Raw genomic sequence first — 19,906 nt, 5'->3', positions numbered from 1 at the left:
AAGGGATACTTTTGCCATGCAAATTATCTTCAACGTTGTCTCGATATTCTTGAAAATGCTTATTAGCTTCACTCGCGCGCTTCTTTCAATAAAGTATGAGATTTGGTACCGCGGCTTCAAGGACTTACAACAATTCATAGCTGTATTGCTAAACCTGCCATTAACGGGCTAAGCAAAACACGTGGGCTATGTCTGTTCTGATTTGCTTACAGAAGCGAAAGGTACATTGGAAAGAGACGCCTTCACATTTAACAGTTCACGGTTGCAGGTGGTGACGTATGTGGATTTCTTCTACCGAAGCGTCGGTTTAAGAATTTAGCAGCCTTACTTCGTATAATCATTTGCTTCTTTCAAAATTTGCTCTACATTAGTCAGAAGCTCACATGCAAGCCTTCATACATATTTTTTATGTCGCAGTCAATCATTTATTCCACTTCCATTTGTTTTTGTATTTTTCTTATGCTTAGAGCTCACTAATCCGAGTCACTTCAATTACTTAGCAAATTGCATTGCAGCCACCTTAACTCAATTATGGACTGCTCTTTGCGGTCATTTATGCTTTGGATACTTACTATGCATTTGGTGCATTGCTCTTGGAAATGTCATTGAATTTTCTGTAAAACGAAATTTGCAAAACCAAAAAATTAGTGCTTTGATATTTTTTAGAATTTTTTCGCTCAGTGAGCAGTAATTTCTTAGACTTTGAGCGAGACTAACGTCGAATCCTGCCTGGGCAGATAACAGAGGAATTTCTAAGCTAAAAAGTATTCATTACAGCCATGTATCACGACCACTACATACTTTTGCCGTGTATTTTGCAATAAAAGTGCGTTGCACGCGACTCGTGCACTCTTTAAGACGCTCGAACGCTTGCAGTAGAGAATACATTTTCGTAGTAGAAAATCAAATAAATCAATAGAATGTTTTTGCGAAAGCTGTTGCTGCTACAAATTCAAGTAATCTTCGCGCTACAGGTACGAAGAAATCAAAATTTCCATAAATAGTGGAATGACACAAAAACTTCATTACTTCTTCTCCGTTGACTCCGCAGTTCATCGCAGCCGATAAGGCTGAAGTTGATGTGGACGAGTTGAAGGCGCAAATCAGCAGTCACCTGAGCTACACAGCTCATCGTCTGGCGCGCATTCAAAAAAATGTCGCACCACAATATGCTGACGAATTGGAGCAGATGCTTGCGCGTTACGCGAAAGCCGCCAATACTGAGGATCCCTTAGCCGAGGAGAAATTGTTGCTCGCATACGAAGGCGCACAACGTCAAGAATTTATGGGTTACCTCAGCCTACAATACGACGAACAATTCCTCAACGAGGACATACGCATACAAGAGTGGAGTATGCGCCAGTTGTTGTCACAGGTGAGCGGCCCAGTGGCTGAGGAAATTGAAAAGCTGTTGCCCGCATATGAAAGCGCTGCGAAGATCGAGGACTTCGATAAGAAATATGCCGCTTTCACAGCAATACAAGAAGGGTTTTCGTCCACTTTGTGGAAGCTATTGGATGCTCAGCCTGAGGACAAGGCTTTGCTCAATGTCCAGCTGCAGTTCTTTAGAGAGTTTTTAATGTACCTGCTGAAACAGCAAGAAGCAGCGCAGTTTGTTGCGAAGATAAAAAGTGTGCTCGGCGAGGTAGAGGCGGCCCTGGTGAGTGCGGATGTGAAGCAAAAGTTGGATGTGCTTGACAGTTTTGATGATTTAACGACGAAATTCGGGCGCTATTTGGATTACAAAGTATTGGAATTTGAGTTCGACCGATTTGGGAGATAAACTTTGAGTAAACGGGCGGGACTGTGTGCAGTTAGCTTGATGTGTAAGGTAGAAATATTTGTAGCAAGAAAAGTGTGAAAATAAACAGAGATATTTGTGGAGGAAATGTTGGAACGAATTGATTATTACAAAGGAAGTTTTGAGAATGGCAAATAAGTGAATGCTAATTCTTGAATTAAAGGAAAAAGTTAAGACACAATTCATTTTAATTGAGTGGAAGGTAGATTGCAATTGAGTGAGCGCAATTTTATTGCAAAAACCTTTTTCGTTCGATTGGCCAACAGCTATGCCATTGCCTAAAATGTAAAATGGCACCACCATTTGATATGAAATTCTTTTTTATTAAAATGATCTAAAAAATATATATACATATAAAAAAATATGAATTTCTCATTTAGTAAAATATTACAAACAAAAAATGAAAATTTTACGAAAAGTTAACTCTACTTTATAAACGAAAAATAGGCTACTTCATAATTCGTTAATAAAACAGTTAACTGTGTTTTTCTCCAGAGCTCTTTTTGCCTTACTACTTTCATATGCTGTCCTCTGTTCCAAAAGTTCAGTAGCCCCACTGGACTCTATGAGTAACTCAAAAGCGTTCGTACTGAAAAGTCTTTATTATCGGGGAAGAGCTTTAGAGCAAACCTGCCGACTAAAGGTTCCTTTAAAATAAAAGATGTTTTTTTTTTGATTTAGTTAGGGCGAATGACTGCCTTCCAACCACCAGGCTAAGACTGAATTGCCCGCCTTCTGATAGAATGGCTTTATTTTATACTTTCTTTTTGGCTTCTCATCAATAAAATATACAATTACAACTAAACATTGTTACAAGTAAAAATCAATAACCAAATTTTAAATTAAAAAAAATACTATACAATAAAATTTTGCTTAGGCTGACTTAAATTTAAATGGGTCTCTGAACTTGACAGTAAGCTATGGTTTTCCTTTGGAGTGAGGTATCATATGACAGAAAAAAATGTATTTGGCGCGTGCCTTTATGTTTTGGGTTTCAAAAAAAAAAAAGAAAAAGAATTTTGTCATTGAAATTAAAGTGTTCATTTGACAACAATGGCATTGACATTGAAATGGTTTAAATAATTTAAGTTTGAGTTCATTTCCCTATTAAAAATATATTTAAAGAATTCGAAAGAAGTTTGAAAGTAAAGTGAAGTTACTCTACAACACCCCAAAAAGCGAATAGAGTACTCAGACAACTTTGCCATGCTCTTGTTGTATAATTTTTTTTTTTTTTATAAACTTACATTGTACAACGAAAACCATATAACTCCAAGCTCCAACTTAGTAGAAAATTCGCAACTATTTAAAAAAAATTAAAAAAAAAATCAGAATTTTTGGAAAAATTTTTGGTATGCGGTTATATAGCCCATTCAATATTCAAAGTGCTAGTATCCAGAGAATTTCGAGAAATTTTTTTTTTCGCTGAAGTGTTGAGCATTTTCCTCCATATAAAATACTTTATATGAAAGGAAACTTTTGAAACTTGCACTTTGTTATACCAAAATCCAGTGGGTAAAAGGATATAAAAGGGGTATAAAATTGCGTACATCGAGCAATCTTTAACTCCAATTTTTAACAATTTTCAAATTTAGCGAACTTTTGTTTGTACTACCAATTCTTTAAAACAGCGAAATGGCTTGTTTGGAGAAAATTTTTTTCTAAATAATGATATGGATAAAAAATTGTAAACCGGATTCGGCTTACCAAAACCCATAGAAGCCAATTCTTGGTGAAAAAATTAATGTTGCATAGTGTAAATATTTAAAATATATATATGTACAATTGGGTGTTTGGCCGAGCTCCTCCTCCAATTTTGGCGTGCGTCTTGATGTTGTTCCACAAATGGAGGGACCTACAGTTTCAAGCCGACTCCGAACGGCAGATATTTTTATGAGAAGCTTTTTCATAGCAGAAATACACTCGGAGGTTTGCCATTGCCTGCCGAGGGGCGGGCGCTATTAGAAACATGTTTTTCTTAATTTTGGTGTTTCATCGAGATTTGAACCGACGTTCTCTGTGTGAATTCCGAATGGTAGTCACGCACCAACCCATCCGGCTGCGGCGGCCGCCGTCGTTTAATATTGTAATGCTGGGCAGATATGTACATACATAGGTACGTAGGTATTTTAAAGCCATATTTTTTATATACAATGTTGACTTAACTGTCAGTATTCAAAAAATCTGAAATCCAAAATATTTTCTTTGTGCTCAACCATGCATCGTGCTTTATTTGTAAGCGCATCCACTGCCACTTTTCAACTTCCATTTTAATTTTTCTATTTCTTAAACCTTATCCCTCTATGTTGCTGAATAAACACAGTCTCTTTTAAAGGTTCCTTAAAAGCATCAATACATTTAGCGATACATTTGGCATGAGATCAACTTCTGCATCTTCATCAACTTTCTTCTGCAATCACAAGGAACAAAAACAAAAATAAAGAAAAACAATATTAATAATTTCCAGTGCACCCATCATAGCATAAACACCATATACATATGCATTACGTTGACTTATATTTGTCCTAAGGAAATCTTAATTCCATATTTTCGATCGTCCGCATTTGTAAATGCAAATGTCCATACTTACGCATAACTCATGATTATCATATTTACTTACATGTATACATAAATATCTGCGGTGTCCATACAGAAAATACCTAACCTGTTCAGAGAGCATCAGTGGCTCCTCAGTTTTCATTGTTTTTGTGTTTGCTCTCAGTAATCTAATTAATTGAAACTTTTTGTCTCCAATTTACCGCTTATGTATGCACTCACATTGTTTTTGTCATTGTAGTTTTGGCTTTGCGTATAGAGAGCGCAAACTTTATACCTATTCTTTTAATGTGACCTTCGCGAATAGGTTACAGTTGCGGTCATGAATAGGGGCAACCACAGAGATCGTGCAAATGTTAACAGATTTTCTATTTCAAATTACTACTTCTTTTTTGTTTGTACTGAGCATATCGCTCACTTACTTTAATAGAGTCACAACTCAAGAAATCAAAAGTTTACAATTTATTATGCATCCCTAAGTAAAAGTAACGACATATTTTAATTTAATGAGATACTGTTAATAAATATTGCCATGCATTTTTTGCACAGCATAAAAGAAGAGGTGTTATTTCTGCATATTTTTTTGGGGTTATTTAAGGTAATTTTTTAGGCCATGACACTATTGAAGTAATTGTGTGAACAAAAAAATTAACAAGTGCAGCGCGTCGAAACATCTGCAGATGCCAAAGCAGGGCAGGCTTTCTCTCTGGGAGTGGCCAGAATTCTACTTTACGAACTTGAGTAAACATGAGTAAACATTTTGAAAAAATACGAAATAAATTCAAAACAGCCTAAATTCCTTTGGGTTATGATTCCGCATTTTCAAAATTCTGTTAAGATAAAATGATGTAATAATAATAAAATAATATTCTGCGTATAGAAATTCTGTATATAAATTTACTTTGCACTATAATTCTGTATTTTTAAAATACCGTACAGGAAAAAATCATTTTATGCGTTTAATGAAAAAAGTAGTAATTGGCAGTTTAACAATAATAGGCGCCTTAAATTAATCACTTCGCAGATTTACCGCCAGTGAGTATGGTTGTCTCTCATAAAACTGGTATAACACACATTTGTCAATGCTGCCAGCCATATTTTCTGAGATTTGCTAAGCTTCATAAGACCCATAAGACCGCATTTATTCTTCTTTGATGTTCCCGTTATCTCACACACTTTGCAATTTTTAGTTTTTAGTCTACATCCAACAGAAAAATTGAGAATTACGAGGGCACAAAGGATCCTAACAAAGCACGAGCATCACAATTAATGACTTGAAGCAACGGCAACCGTATAAAGTTGGTCTTACTAACACTCATTAAGGGCTTCTAAACAAATGTAATTTTTGGCAGCTCTTTTCCAGTGCTACCAACATTTCTTTATTTATACCAGTTGCTTCATCTATGTTTTGCAACTTTCTATGGGAGACCCAAACACCATATCGTCCCCTCTCTGTGTTAACCTCGTAACTTCATTTTTTTCGAAATTGAGATTTTTAGTGAAAAACACTCCTTAGCACTCCTGTTACGTAAAATAAACATAAAATAAACATACAGTGTTCATAATGATTATAGAATTTTTTTCAGAGCGTTTCGATTTTTCTTGTATCTACATGTTCGAATTGAAAAACTTCGTATCTACTATAAGTATCGTATCAAATAAGTTATAACTTTTCATCGATTTACTGAAAATTATGATTTTGTAGATATGAGGTTAACACAGAAAACACCCAAATTGGGGGACATCAGAATTCGTTTTAGAGGTATGGTTCCTTCGGCAAAGTTTCTTATTTTGATCCCTAGAATATGATTTTCACAGAGCAATGGGCGATTTTTTTGCCTCCCCACAAATCGACCCGGCCTAATATATATACACATATATATATAATTGGCGCTTACACCCTTTCTGGGTGCTTGGCCCAGCTCCTCCTCTTATTTGTGGCGTGCGTCGTGATATTGTTCCACAAATGGAGGGGCCTACCACTTAAGCTGACTCCGACTAGCAGACTGTTTTTTAAGAGGAGTTTTTTCATGGCAGGAATACACTCGGAGGCTTGCCACTCCCTGCTGATGGGCGGCCGCTATTAGAAAGAAGAAAAGAAAGAATTTTACCGCATAGAATTTCACAATATACAATTTTGTAGCTGTAGAATTCTAGCTGTACTTTTAATACAGAATTTGATATACCGAATATTACACAATAAGCATTTCGCACCCAACCCCTATGTTCATACGTTCCGTGAGACTACAATTCCCATCAGACGTGTAATTGAAATTGCAATTTTTTTCTTCTATGTCATCATTTGCTTATGTATTTTCAATTTTGAAATTATTACGTACATATGTATATGCATGTACAGACATACATACACATGTTCTTATGTGGGTGATTAACTTGATGAGTTCGCTCTCTTGGCTGTGATCTGCCCGCTCGTACGTATATATGCAAGCGCACATTTTTACATACGCATGCACATATATGACGAAATAGAACTGTAGTTGCTTGACGCTCCTTTTTTTCTATTTTTCCGTTGGTTTTTTTCTTACATACGTATACGGTTATGATACGTATATATTTGGCTATGTACTGGATATAGGCATTCAAACCTGAGAGCGAATTAGGGTTACTGACCACAAAAGGGTTAATGACCACATCCGAACTTTTGGAGGAGCTGCTAAGGAATCAGCTGCTAATAAACCTAAAAATAATATTGGTAGGAGATATTTATTATTATTATTATTTATAGGAGATATACACAATATAACCCCAACTTAATTAGCACACAGTAGGAGATATTTAAAAAGTAGTTTTATATTGTAAAAGCAAATTAGTTCAATTTTGTACAAAATATTATGGAATTGCAAAGAGAAATAGCCTGGTTTGATTTTTTACGGTAGTGGGCAGTTTCAGGGGGCTTCGATAAAACTTCCAGTAGTGTGGATGCAGAGTGGTGATTTGGGCATCGAGAAGCAGGTACACTGGTTATATTATTTGACCTTCTTTAGCATGCAAAAAAAACAATAAAAATTTATCTTTAATAGGGCTGTGGACTAGCGAGAATGTTGCTTGGTCAGCATTGAACATTTGAATTAAAAAATCGTCAAAACATGTAAATCTATGCATGTAGTCGTATGCACAAAAATATTATTTATATTTACATGTCTGACGAAAAATTGTAGGCGCAAATATATTTGTACGAGTAAATAAAATGCAAAAATTTTCCTATGAAATTTATGTAGTTACATACCAATAATATGAATAGTAAATATTTACATTGCAATAAAAAATACAACCATAAATGTGACGTACAAATAAAATAAATTAATTTTATTACATACCTACGTATATTTGTTTTTAACACCACACAACAAAGTCCAACCCTTTTTCCATGCCAGCTACAGTTCAACAAATTCTGAAGGACTGATTTTTATACATACTATATTTTCCTATACTTGTAAATAAAAAATTTTTCTGACTCATAAATATTTTTTAGTATGTATGTAAGTATGTACATACCTTCATAAATGCAGATGAGATTGATAACAGTTTAAATATATTTTTCAGACTGACAAAAAATCTGTCTCCGAAGAAGATCAGCTACTATTTTTTCGAATGAGTCGAATGGCATTCAAATTCCATCATCCAGCTACTTGAGATTTTTTCATTTTATACCTTTTACTAATGATTAACCTCTAATGAAGTTTGAGAGGCAGAAATTAAAGCGAATTTACACTAGTAAAGTCAATCAGAACTGTTGAGATGCATAAAGAAGTGTTTTGTAAAAAGTTGCAGAGTCTCACGTGCGGGAGTTACTCTAATAAAGTCCAGTATTGCCACTTAAAGGACGATTTGCACGCCTAAGCGATTTTGCCTGATTACAGAAATGTACGCTAACCATTGAGTTTTATTTAAATGAGCGAAGTTAGCACAATTGGAAGCACGAGGTCCTTTTCAGCTGGTACTTTCTCATGCAGAAGATACGTTGTCTTTTTTATAATATCGTTCGCTGGTTCTCAAATTACTGCGTTATGTCTAAATCGCTTTAAAGCTCATATCGTTCATCAAATTTCAACAGCACCTTTTTTTATAACACTCCAAGAGCCACCATCTTCATCGGACCGCTTTACAGCTCGGGGTGAGCTTTCGCTTTGTTCACGATTCGTTTCCATACATCTCGATCTTCGGTGAAAATTATCTAGTTTCTAACACCCAGTGTCCTCAGGTCCATTAGAAATTGTTCAACCCATGTTAGCCTTGGACGTTCTCGTGCTTTAGGCGCTACGGGGTTGTATGACACGAGTGATGTCTGGGGGAGGTCATCTCGCATTCGCAGTTTTTCGGACTTGACGTATTTCATGTTGTCCTCGCCTTTACATAGCAGCAGCAATTCTTTATTGTAGCGTATACGGTAGACACCATCTTGCAGTCGTAGCGGACCAAACATTCTTTGTACTTTTAGCTCGAATACTCTTTGATACGATTCATCTTTATAAGTCATTGTCTAGCATTTACAGCCGTATGCAAGAATAGGCCGTATTATCGACTGGTATAAACGTAGTTTGAAATCTCTCATAAGAAGTTTAGATTTTAATAGTTTGGCAAGAGCGAAATCTACTCTGTTTCCTGGTGCAATCCTGCTTTGTATTGAACTGTTTTGAATCGTGACTCCCAGATATTTAAACGATTGTACGCCCTCGAAGCGGTAAGTGCCAATTACCATGCCTTTTGGGTGTCTTTTATACACCTTGCAGGAAATCTTCAGATATTTGGTTTTTTTTGCATTTATTTTTAGTCCGACGATTTCAGCACCTGTCTCGATGTTGAGAAAAAGTTCGGAAAGGTATTTTTAATTTCGCGTTATTAACGCCATGTCAGCGGCATTTGTAATGGTTGGTACACTTTTTTGAGGTTCCAGATATTATATTTATGGCGTGATGAGAAGCTTGTGAAAGCAATGGTCTGCACAAGTCTGTAGTGGTAATGACGATGGTACTGACAAGCTTCCGCCCTATGCTCTAACTAAGAGCCTCACATTTTTAAGGTTGTGCACCAATTTTTAACCAGGAATTGTAATTGACTATTGAATGCATTGCTTCGAATTGTTCGAAGGAACAAATAGGAATAATAGATGAGGAGCCACGTGAGTTGCCGTGTTTCACTGATGAATTTCCTCGGCAGCTAAAGAAATTACCCACATTTTAAGAGAAATTGGGTGCATGTATACATTTTTGTTGTTTGTTTTTTTAATAAAACCCATTTTCTAAATTTGTTTGTTTGTTTATTTCAATATACAATTTGGTTGTTCGATAAGAAGTGATCGCATTTGCTTAAAATCCTATGGTTTACAGTTAAAAACATTGTCATAACACCCATAATACTATTTGAGTTAAAATTAATTACAATAAATTAGTGAAAAATAAATACAAAATAGTAGCAATGTGAATAAAAGCGAACATTTTTTATGAAGAGTATTTTCAGATTTCTTGTTTGTTTTCGATATGTGAGTGTGTGTGTGTGTAGGCATCTAAATAAGTGACTATTCAAGAGTAAACATAAAACCAACAAAATTCTTAAAAAATTGCATAACCCGCCTATTCTCAAGTAAACCTCTGAACATTTCTACCTAATATTCTTAATACCTTTCATAATTAAAAAGTCCTCCAAATCTTTGGTGCGCTCCACCAGCCATACAGAGTATAATAATTGTCTTTCCACTTCCTTAATATCCTTCTCCTCCAAAGCCGAACTAACAATGTTGTAGAGCTCTTGCAGCTCGGTGGCGAATTGTGCATTCTCCTCCTGCAGTAGATTCGCATAGAAATTGCGATATTTCCCAAGATTGCGTTGGAAATGCAACATCAACGAACATTTCTCGCTGGGCTCGTCCGTATCGTTATCAGCATTTTTGCATTCGGGATCGCGTGATATGAAGAGGGCGGACGAGCGGGTGAACTGGCAAGACAGAAAATATGGGTGGTACAAATGAGATTAATTGAATTGCGTAAATGTGTGTTTATGTAAGCATGTGAGTGTGTGTGTGTGTGTGCATATTTTTGTGTGCGGTGCTAGTCAAAACATTGATTGTTTGCAGTTATCGCAAAATTGCATATTACGAATATAAAACTATTTAAAGTGTTTTGCGTGGTTGAATTATTTTCTTAGATATTTCTAATTTGTAAATAAAAGTTATTATTAAAACATTATTAAAACAAATCAATAAAAATTGGCTTGCATGAAGTGAAGTGAAGCTTTTCAAGTAAATTTAAAAAAAAATCACTAATTTTTTTTATTGTAGATTTTTATGTTTTATTTTACATGATTTGAATAGGAGCAGAATTTAGTTGATTTTCAAAGCTAGGAGTGGGGGCATTATGCTAAGCAGGCTGTATAAGAAAAACTGGGACATCTGTAACTTATATGAAATTGAAACAATTCGGCATTTTCTTGGAAGATGCCACATATTAAAATTTTATCGACACGCAGCTTTTGGGACACACTTTCTAGTCCAATATGAAATTGTAGAAGTTCTGAACGGAGTAATCTTACGAGCTTTGTTGTTGGTGCTCTAAGATGTAGCCAATTTATTTTAGATGAATAACATTGACCTTTTTTCCGGAATAATTAAGGCAATGTTGTAAGTTCATTTAAAATCTATTTTTATGAGTTATACTACATAATTAATAAAAATGAGCTTCTATCTATCTATATTTCATATTATCAAATAATATTTTCTTTCCCCGTTTCTTAAAATTTTAATGACGCGTTTGAAAATTGCTAAAATTGGTCTACAAAAACTTGAAAAAAGTAAGCTTTGTTGAATTTTATTAATATTAATTTAGTTTTGTTTTAATACCACACATAAATTTTTTTGTTAAAAAATATGGTTTGTATGAAAATGAAAAAGCTTTTTTTTCTATTTTTCGTCAGACAGTTAAATTTTTTTATTTATTAATTTTATATATGGATGGATATCCGTCGTTTATGTATCGGCAAAACAAATTATTTGCTTTTTGAAGTTTTACTTACAAATGAATTGAATGCGTAACTATCACAGGAACTTTAAAATCTTTAATTCAACTTTTATTAGATGATTGCCAAAGCAGCAGCTGTTATGTATCAAAGTTCGAAAATTGTATGAAAAAAAATTTTGAGCTAACTTTTTTAAAATGTAAATGTAAAGGCATTAAAGCTAGAAAAAATGTTTGGATCGAATCTTCTTTTTTGAAATTTTTAAAATTGTTTTTTTGTTGTTATTTTTTTCTGTTTTTTCTAAAGTACACACTACTACGATGAGTAAATAAAAAAAGAAAATTCATTGTTTTGAAAATGTTGTTGTTTGTTTATCATATTTGTTCTGTAATTGCGTTGTACAATAAGAAAAATCAGTTTTAAAAATTTTATATTTTATTTTTGTATTATTTTTTGGGGATATGTACAATATATCCCTAACATAAAAAGCAATAACAGTAAAGTAATATACCAGAGAAAAGACAAAGAGAAAGAGCGGGAAGAGCGAAGAAAGGGATTACCGCAGAGAGAGGTTTTTAACTGCCGTTTTGCAAAAGTTAAAAGAAAGATGTAAAAATTTCATATTTACTGTTTTAAAATTTTATAATTTTAAATGGTGATAAATTTTACTTTTACTTCTTCATATTATTCTTCTTCTTTAATTTACTTAATTCTTAAGAATTTGCTGCTGCAATTTTCAACGAAAAAAAAATTAAAATGTGAAATTGGTTTGAAAAATTTGTCTTGTTTCTGTTATATATACGTTTTCTAATTGTTTTAACAAATTTTCCGGAAAATTTTATCGTTAGATAATGTTTCGACAAAACTTTTGGTACTTTTTTGGGAATTTATTTGTTAAGTTTATTGTCAAAAAATTAACAAAAAAAAAAGAATTATTTTGACAAACTTGTTTAAATTAAGGCGCATATAAAAAATAAAATTAATTTAACTTCATCTCCGCATTTCTCACATAGTTCTATATTTAATTTAATTTAAATTAATTTTACAATTTTATATCAGTTAACAATAGTATCAGTTAAAAGAAATTTAATGAACTCCAATCACTTATAAAAAACTATAAACTGCAACTATCGATTTTTTTGAGTGAACTGTGCGCTGCTGCCCATGAAATTGCGTCTATTTGGTTTTATGGTCCTTAAAATTAAGTGCATTCAGTTGCAGAAATAATAAAAGAAACCATAAAATGTATTAAAACCGAAAATTTGTTAATTTAGTACCAAAAAAAAGTTCATTTGACACAGTTTATTGCCCAGGGCTAGAAGCTCATCGGGCCATTGCGCAGCAGCCCAGTCTAATTTTCAACTGTTTCGCATGAAAACGACAAAAGTACGGAAGTGGAGTCGTCTGCTCGCTGGTTAAGCTTAAGACTTTCTTAAACTAAGTTTTTTATATTTTTTTCAAATTTACCTGTTGCAACAACAAAACACTCAACAACAATATATGCAAATTATTAGCCATCACTTTTGCTGTTTTTTTTTTGTTTTTTTTGCTTTTAGTCGAACAAATTTTTTTCTTATCAAAATTCTTGAAAGATCGACGATTTTTAAATTTTCTGTTTCTTTGAAAAAATCCACTCGCGTTCGCAGTTGTTTCGAAACTGAATTGCGTTTTATAATGGAATATAAATTTTGCAATACCTAAAATCGATTTCTATAATACAAATGTATGTATGTATGTGTGCAAATACAAATATGCCTGGCAAGGCATGAGTTATCGCCGTACTTACAATACTATTGATATGATGAACTATGTATGTACTTGGAATACGTGGAATAGTACATATGTAGAAATATGTATATAAGTAAAAATATATACACACACACACATACAAGCATACGCATTTACATATATGTTATATATGCACGTAAATATACATTAAATCAGTACGCCTTTTAATTTAGAGTCATCAGCATGCATTCCCTTACATACATACAAACACACACATATATGTATGTGTGTACATTAGCCATACATGGACAAGTATGCATGTGTGTGTGCAAATTTTCGTATGCCAATAAGTGTGATGCGAGCAGAGCGTAGCAAGAAATGTAGAACTTACGGCGCCCCTTAATGATCAGCGCGGACATATTTGCGTACATACAGTTGGTCCTTATCAGTTGCAAATGGGTGGTCACTGGTGAGGTATTTTTATTCCACTTACTTTTATTGACGTTACCAACTATAAATATATTATTTCATATGTGGAGTGAAGAGGGGCTATTAAACTAAGTTCGGTTTTTTTATTTCTTTGTGAACTAAATATAGTAGCCGTACAAACTGGAACTGCTCAAGTGAAGATAATATGCACGACTATAAGTAATAATGTGTATTAATAGAAAGATGTAATCATAATTTAATTTTTACAAGAAAAATTATTCATTGCTAATTTCTTTTCTCTAAATAGTGTCAGTTGGCAAACCAACCAATCCATTGCTTAGTCATAAAACCTCAATCGGTTGCTTAGTATAGGAGGCAGAACTGTATGAAGGTAGAACTAAGTAAAGCCTTTGTGTTAGAGATCGCTTAGTTTCATACGATTCTTATTAAAAAGAACACTCGACAGCTGCAATAAACTCTGCTTCTTAGCCCTTTGCAACCTGCGGGAGACGTGATCCTGCTGTCATGCCTAAAATGAGAACCTCGTACCAGACATGTGATGACTTTTTCTGGCAAAAAGTGAGCACCTATTGTTTTTTTGCATACAAGAAAAGCTGCCATCGAAAGTGGCACACACAATCGTCGCTCGATCCATAAGGCAAGGGGTTAAAGCGTGCTAATCATGATCTTTGAAATTTATACTTGCATTTCTCTGATCTGGGTTCCAGGATATAGGAACATAGAGGGAAATCAAATTCCTGATGAGCTTGCCAGGGAGGGGTTTCTGACCTCCTACATCATCGACATCCCCTTGACAGTTGTTAAAAGGGAACTGCGCAAATGATTTCTCAGTAAAGCACAGAAAAGATGGAGCTCCATTTCTTCATGTGCTTTTTCGAAAACCCTTTGGCCCCAATACGATATACGAAGGACTCAGAAAGTTCTTTGGACTCCTCGCCATTCGATTTCCAAAGTCGTAGCTGTGTTTACCGGTCACTGGACGATCGGCACACACGCGAACCATTTAACCTCCATTGCAGAAGCTGTGGGGACCTTTCGGAGAAGAAGACTGCATAGTATTTTCTGTGTGAATGTCCAGGTTTGACAGCTAGAAGACTAAGGTTATTGGGCGCTCCTTTCTTCGACAGCCTGGGGCAGTGCGCCAACCTAAATCCAATCAATTTTATACCTGCCTATTGGAGGTCTTATAATGGTATCAAAACGGCGCTTTAGTGCTACTTGAGGAGTGCCAGGTGCACTTCAACCATTTCAGCTACCTACCTATACTTGCCCTATCCCTACGATTTCTTCCTATACCCCACGTTACAAAATTACAAACAAAATATTTATAATATTTTTGCTACAAAATATACAATAGTTCATACTAGAACAAAAACAATATTCGTATAAAGCAAAGTAACGAACTTTGTATAATTTTGTTTTTTTAGTTTTATAAAAAATTTCAACTTTTTTAACAGTATTTCTAGAATTTTTCTGGGATGCAGTTTTTGTATAGCCCATTGAAGGTTAGAAAAGTAATTTTTCAAGTGAGTGCTAAATTTATTTATTAAATTATCTAAAAATGGAGTATCTCTTTCAGACTGTGAAAAACAGATTAATGCCAAATAATTCAATCAAAAGTAAACTAAACTTATAATTTAGCTGTTTCATGTTAATGAATGAAGGGAAATATAACATTTCTTCAAATTTCCAGAGAAAGAATATTACAGAATACTCAGTTACTGGATTCAAACAATTCATTTAGTAACATTTTGAAGTGGTACTTTGGGCAAAAAAATCTACACCCACATGATTTGAAAGCGAATTTAATTTTCTCCGAGTTTTAGAAGCTTATTTAGGTCTAACCATTCCTAACTAGAAAATTTAATGAATCTGTAAGCTTCGCTAAGGCATACTGAAATTAATTTACTCGAGTAGCGATGGAGAGTCAATCGTCTCGAAAATAACACAAGAGCGAGAGAACTGTGCTTCTAATATCTAGAGTGTTCAGATTAATGAGCAAGCGCCGACTTTTATAGGATGTAGTTGGAAGGGATGAAATGCAAAGAACGCAAAGTATAAGGCACAAACGCTTTCTGGGCGCTTTCAAGCTTACTAATATGACAAAATGCGTTGATTTTTGATAATTTTTTTTGTTTGCTCAGATGTCAAGACTTTTCCAATTTTTTATGCGGAGAAATAGGCCCATTACAACCGGCTCTTGGTTACGCATTATAAATCTACTGGGAACATCGCTGAGTTAAAATATGTTGTAAGGTCACCGATTCTCAGCAAGTTGGAGTTAGCTGATTGGTTGTCGGAACTGGAGTGATGGCAGTGATTTGTTTACGAAAAAAACTGAGATTGTGTTGGTGATACGTGAAGAAAATCAAAGCAGCCTCCACTCATTTCACTTCGTTACTATCTGAACAACGACTGATTGCCCGAGTGTGTGAATGCGTGTGAAATAAGCGAGCAGAATTCTATTGCCGAGTACCCAGTGACGTGGCTACCGAAGTTACTCTCACAATTTTTCTGCGGATGGCCAAAACCTGGTAATCCATCATACTTCCTGTAAAGTCGCCAACAGCCGTATATAATTTTCCGAATTATGACGGGAAAACGACAACTAAAAACGAAAATCTTACGCCTTCAGGGAATATCATTCATGCACTGGCTGCTAAGTAAGTTCGGAAATGCTCGCAATGTTTCCTGTAGGAGGTGTAGAGATGAGGGGGATCACATACATATAATCGGCCAGGTTCTGCAATTCATTTCCAAGTGAATTTGAATGAAGTTGCCAAAGTTGAAAGTTTCAATGAAATTCACTCGAAAGTAAATTACAGAACCTGCCCGAATATATCGTTTATTTGTTCTAAGGCATAAAGGATCGTAGTGATTTAAAGATGAGTAGCTATGAAGGCTGGAATTTTGTTCCTTCAGCCGTTTTAAAATGCATCTTGTTAGAAAACAAACAGGTGCGTTAATTATTAAAAAGTTTGTACCGGGCGAGAAGCATATTTTTTGAATCTATTTAGTGTGAAGCGAAAATAATAATAATTATTATTATTTCCTATGGTTCCAGGGAGGAACAAGGGGCCATGCGGTTTCTGGAATCAGATTGTTTTAAGATTAGTAGGTTGATTGGCTTATCACATCCGATTCTGGTGGTATAGCCTCCATACAGCAGTCCAGTTATCTGGGTGAAAATTGGGTGGTGTGAAAATGTTTTAAACCACTGCCAAAATAACGGAAAGCACACATTTTTTCTTATAAAACAAATGACACCAGTTACTTAGGCCATTCACCTGCTTACCATCAGAAAGTGAGAGAAAAAAGTGTGCCATCAGTTGGCATATAAGGAAACAATCATCCATATGCACATTTGTGCTTACATTGAGGACTAGCTTTTTTTAACAGTGAATTTTTGAATTTCTATTTCTCCAAAGAGAAATTTTTTTTCTACCTACATAACTTTCATGTATAGGGTGTTGTTTTAGTTGCATGAGAACTATCGATATGGATAACCATGGCTTGACAGCTGAGTATGGCAAACTGTATTGATCCTTTTGCTCAGTAAACTTTGGCAAGTTATCATGAAATGTTTAACGACTGAATAACTAAAAATTGTGGAAATTTACTTTGAAAAATAAAAATAAAATATAATAAAAGATATCTGTTCACCAAGTTCAGAGAGCGAAGTGATGAAGAAGACGCAGAAATGTCGTTTCGCTGTCGTTCTTAACTTGTTGGTCTTTGTTCTTTGACTACGTGGACAATTTTACGTAAGGATCTTGGCTTATGTCACATTTTTGCTGATTCCTCTCATTTCGATTATTATTCCGTTTATTTTGAAAAATTAGTCAAAAATTGGATTGATCGAATGGACCACGCAATTCGTGGCCACGACGTATATATAACTTACATCATATTCAAAAAATAAATGCCATGAAATTATCTATCAGACAATAATGAAACAATCCACTCCAACAATAACTCCGTTTGGTATTATCATTTTGAGCTTTTCCAAGCTCTTAAAAAGGCACCCCACACAAATGCACATATGTATGGCCTCAAATCTATACACGCAATCTTCTATTTCCCGCTACAAGAGGTGAGGAATGCTAGACTTTGAACATCGACAAATTGAACGGTAAATCGGTGATAGAGCACTTAGTATTTTTCATCAACACACTTTGCGAAATGAGATCATATTTTTTTACATACCTACATTTTTTTTTTGTTTTCGTACATACAAACAAACATGCCGTAATTTTTGCAAGCAAGTAACCTGCAGTAACCTTTGTTTTATCATTTTTATTCTCTAGCTCTTCGTTCTCAGCAGCCGTCCTCACCTTCTACTTGTTCTCTTAATCAAACATACACAAGATCGATGTACTTACGTATGTATATACACGCATATGATAAGGAAGTTTTGGCTGTTCCTCTTTATTTCGCGCCCTTTTTCACTGCACTCAAAAATCAGTGCATCAGCAATAACAACAAAATGGGTGCGAATTACATACATACACACATTTGGTTGTACATAATCTCATCAACTTCGTTTTGTTTTTGTTGAGAACATTCGCTTATTATATTAATTTGTGGGTTGGTGTTTTCTTGCATACTCGCATTACATAGCGAGTTAGTTAGCTTCGCTTAAACCAACAACAATTGTTAGTGTTAAAATTTTTTGTACTCGGGTTTATTTCAGTTCTTACTATACAGGGAAATTATCCTAGACGTCACACAGCCACTCCATTTTAAGTGGAATAACTTATTTTATGATCTCAATTATACGAAAAAACGTTTGAAATTATTCACTGCCGAGCATAACTAAGTGCATAGTATTTGTTTTTAATAAAGGGTGTTTTTTTTAGAGGTTAGGTTTTCAAGATGAAATAAAACGTATATAATTTAATGTTATGGCCAAGAATATAGCTTTATTATAAAGATAAGGGTTTGCCATTATGTTTTAAAAATGATTTCGGGCAAGTGGCCGTCGCGGCTGGCTCGAATAAATTCCAGCCGAGAGGCCCAATTTTCGACCACTTTTTGCAGCAATTGGGGCCGTATGTCAGCAATAACGCGCCGAATATTCTCTTCCAAGACGTCAATCGTCTCGGGCTTATCTGCGTAGACAAGCGACTTAGGCCCACAAGAAATAGTCCAGCGGTGTTATATCGCACGATCTTGGAGGCCACGCCACAGGTCCACGCCACGAGATAATGCGCTCACCAAAAGTTTCCTTCAATAAATCGATTGTTGCGTTGGCCGTATGGCATGTAGCGCCGTCTTGTTGGAACCAAAGGTCGTCCACATCAACATCGTCCAATTCAGGCACGAAAAAGTCATTAATCATGGCTCTATAGCGCTCTCCATTGACTGTAACATTATGGCCGGCTTCATTTTTAAAGAAATATGGACCAATGATTCCCTCTGCCCATAGAGCACACCAAACAGTGACTTTTTGAGGATGTAACGGCGTCTCAGCAATGGCTTGTGGACTATGTTCACTCCAAATGCGACAATTATGCTTATTGACATACCCATTCAACCAAAAGTGAGCTTCATCGCTGAACAAAATTTTCTTGTGATGCGTCGCGCGAACCGAACCATTATTTTCGTAATAAATTTGCACGATTTGCAAACGTTGTTCAGGTGTAAGTCTATTCATTATGAAATGGCAAACCAAACTGAGCATAAATCAAGTGACAGCTGTCAAAAAGACTATCTACGAAAAAAGTAGTGCCAACTTGAAAACCTAACCTCTAAAAAAACACCCTTTATTTGCAATGCTTTTCGAGCAACAATGTTTATTATATTTGTTAAATATTATTCAGGCTTTAGTTGAAAATTACGAATTACCAATATAACTTTTTGATATATAACAAAATTTAGGAAAATTTAACAAAATTTGTATATATGTACATTTTTTAATTTTTTATCAGAATTGTTAGTGAACGTTTTGGTATGCCGTTACACGGCTTATGAAACTTTTGTAAAATAAATACATGTTTTAAGTGGCTAAAAAATCGCGCTGAATTTTAATAATTTTTTACTGGCGGCTATTTGAAGCTTTTTTTATAATTTGCACTACGGCTGCCACCGTTGCAGATTTGGATGGCATGGGACGCCAAGTAACATTTTTGCAGAACTTTTTCAAGAGCGCGGTCTACCATGGACGAATCGCATAAGCAGACTAAGGAAAAAAAGGAATAATTAAAAAACAGTGAGGCATGCAAACATAACGGCCTGCCGACGGCAAAAACTGTCCATCCGATCTTTTTCGATTGTTGAAATGAGACAGGTATTAAAAAGGTAGTATGTAGAATCAACGATTCGTTCTGTTGGCTTACCTGCTGACTCTACTTAGTTACATTACTCTTATAATATTATACCTTTTTGGTTATCTAAAAAGCC

The 19,906-nt window shown here is 34.9% G+C and overlaps 3 protein-coding genes across 3 annotated transcripts in view; 2 read left to right on the top strand and 1 right to left on the bottom strand.

Annotated features, from left to right (window-relative positions):
* Positions 1 to 19,906, top strand: part of LOC129246887 (thrombospondin type-1 domain-containing protein 4) — a 160,300-nt gene that overhangs the window by 58,850 nt on the left and 81,544 nt on the right. The gene's annotated exons all lie outside the window — the stretch shown is intronic.
* Positions 707 to 1,901, top strand: LOC129246888 (uncharacterized). Its single transcript, XM_054885601.1, has 2 exons — positions 707 to 974; positions 1,052 to 1,901. Exons 1-2 carry the CDS (start codon positions 921 to 923, stop codon positions 1,781 to 1,783), a joined length of 786 nt encoding a protein of 261 aa, XP_054741576.1. The 5' UTR covers positions 707 to 920; the 3' UTR covers positions 1,784 to 1,901.
* On the bottom strand, positions 9,614 to 12,968 carry LOC129246890 (uncharacterized). Its single transcript, XM_054885603.1, has 2 exons — positions 12,794 to 12,968; positions 9,614 to 10,309 (listed from the first exon to the last, which is right to left on the bottom strand). Exons 1-2 carry the CDS (start codon positions 12,842 to 12,844, stop codon positions 9,977 to 9,979), a joined length of 384 nt encoding a protein of 127 aa, XP_054741578.1. The 5' UTR covers positions 12,845 to 12,968; the 3' UTR covers positions 9,614 to 9,976.

This window comes from Anastrepha obliqua, chromosome 5 (assembly GCF_027943255.1).
Source record: "Anastrepha obliqua isolate idAnaObli1 chromosome 5, idAnaObli1_1.0, whole genome shotgun sequence".
Lineage (NCBI taxonomy): Eukaryota > Metazoa > Arthropoda > Insecta > Diptera > Tephritidae > Anastrepha > Anastrepha obliqua.
This window is presented reverse-complemented; position numbering and strand designations above follow the sequence as displayed.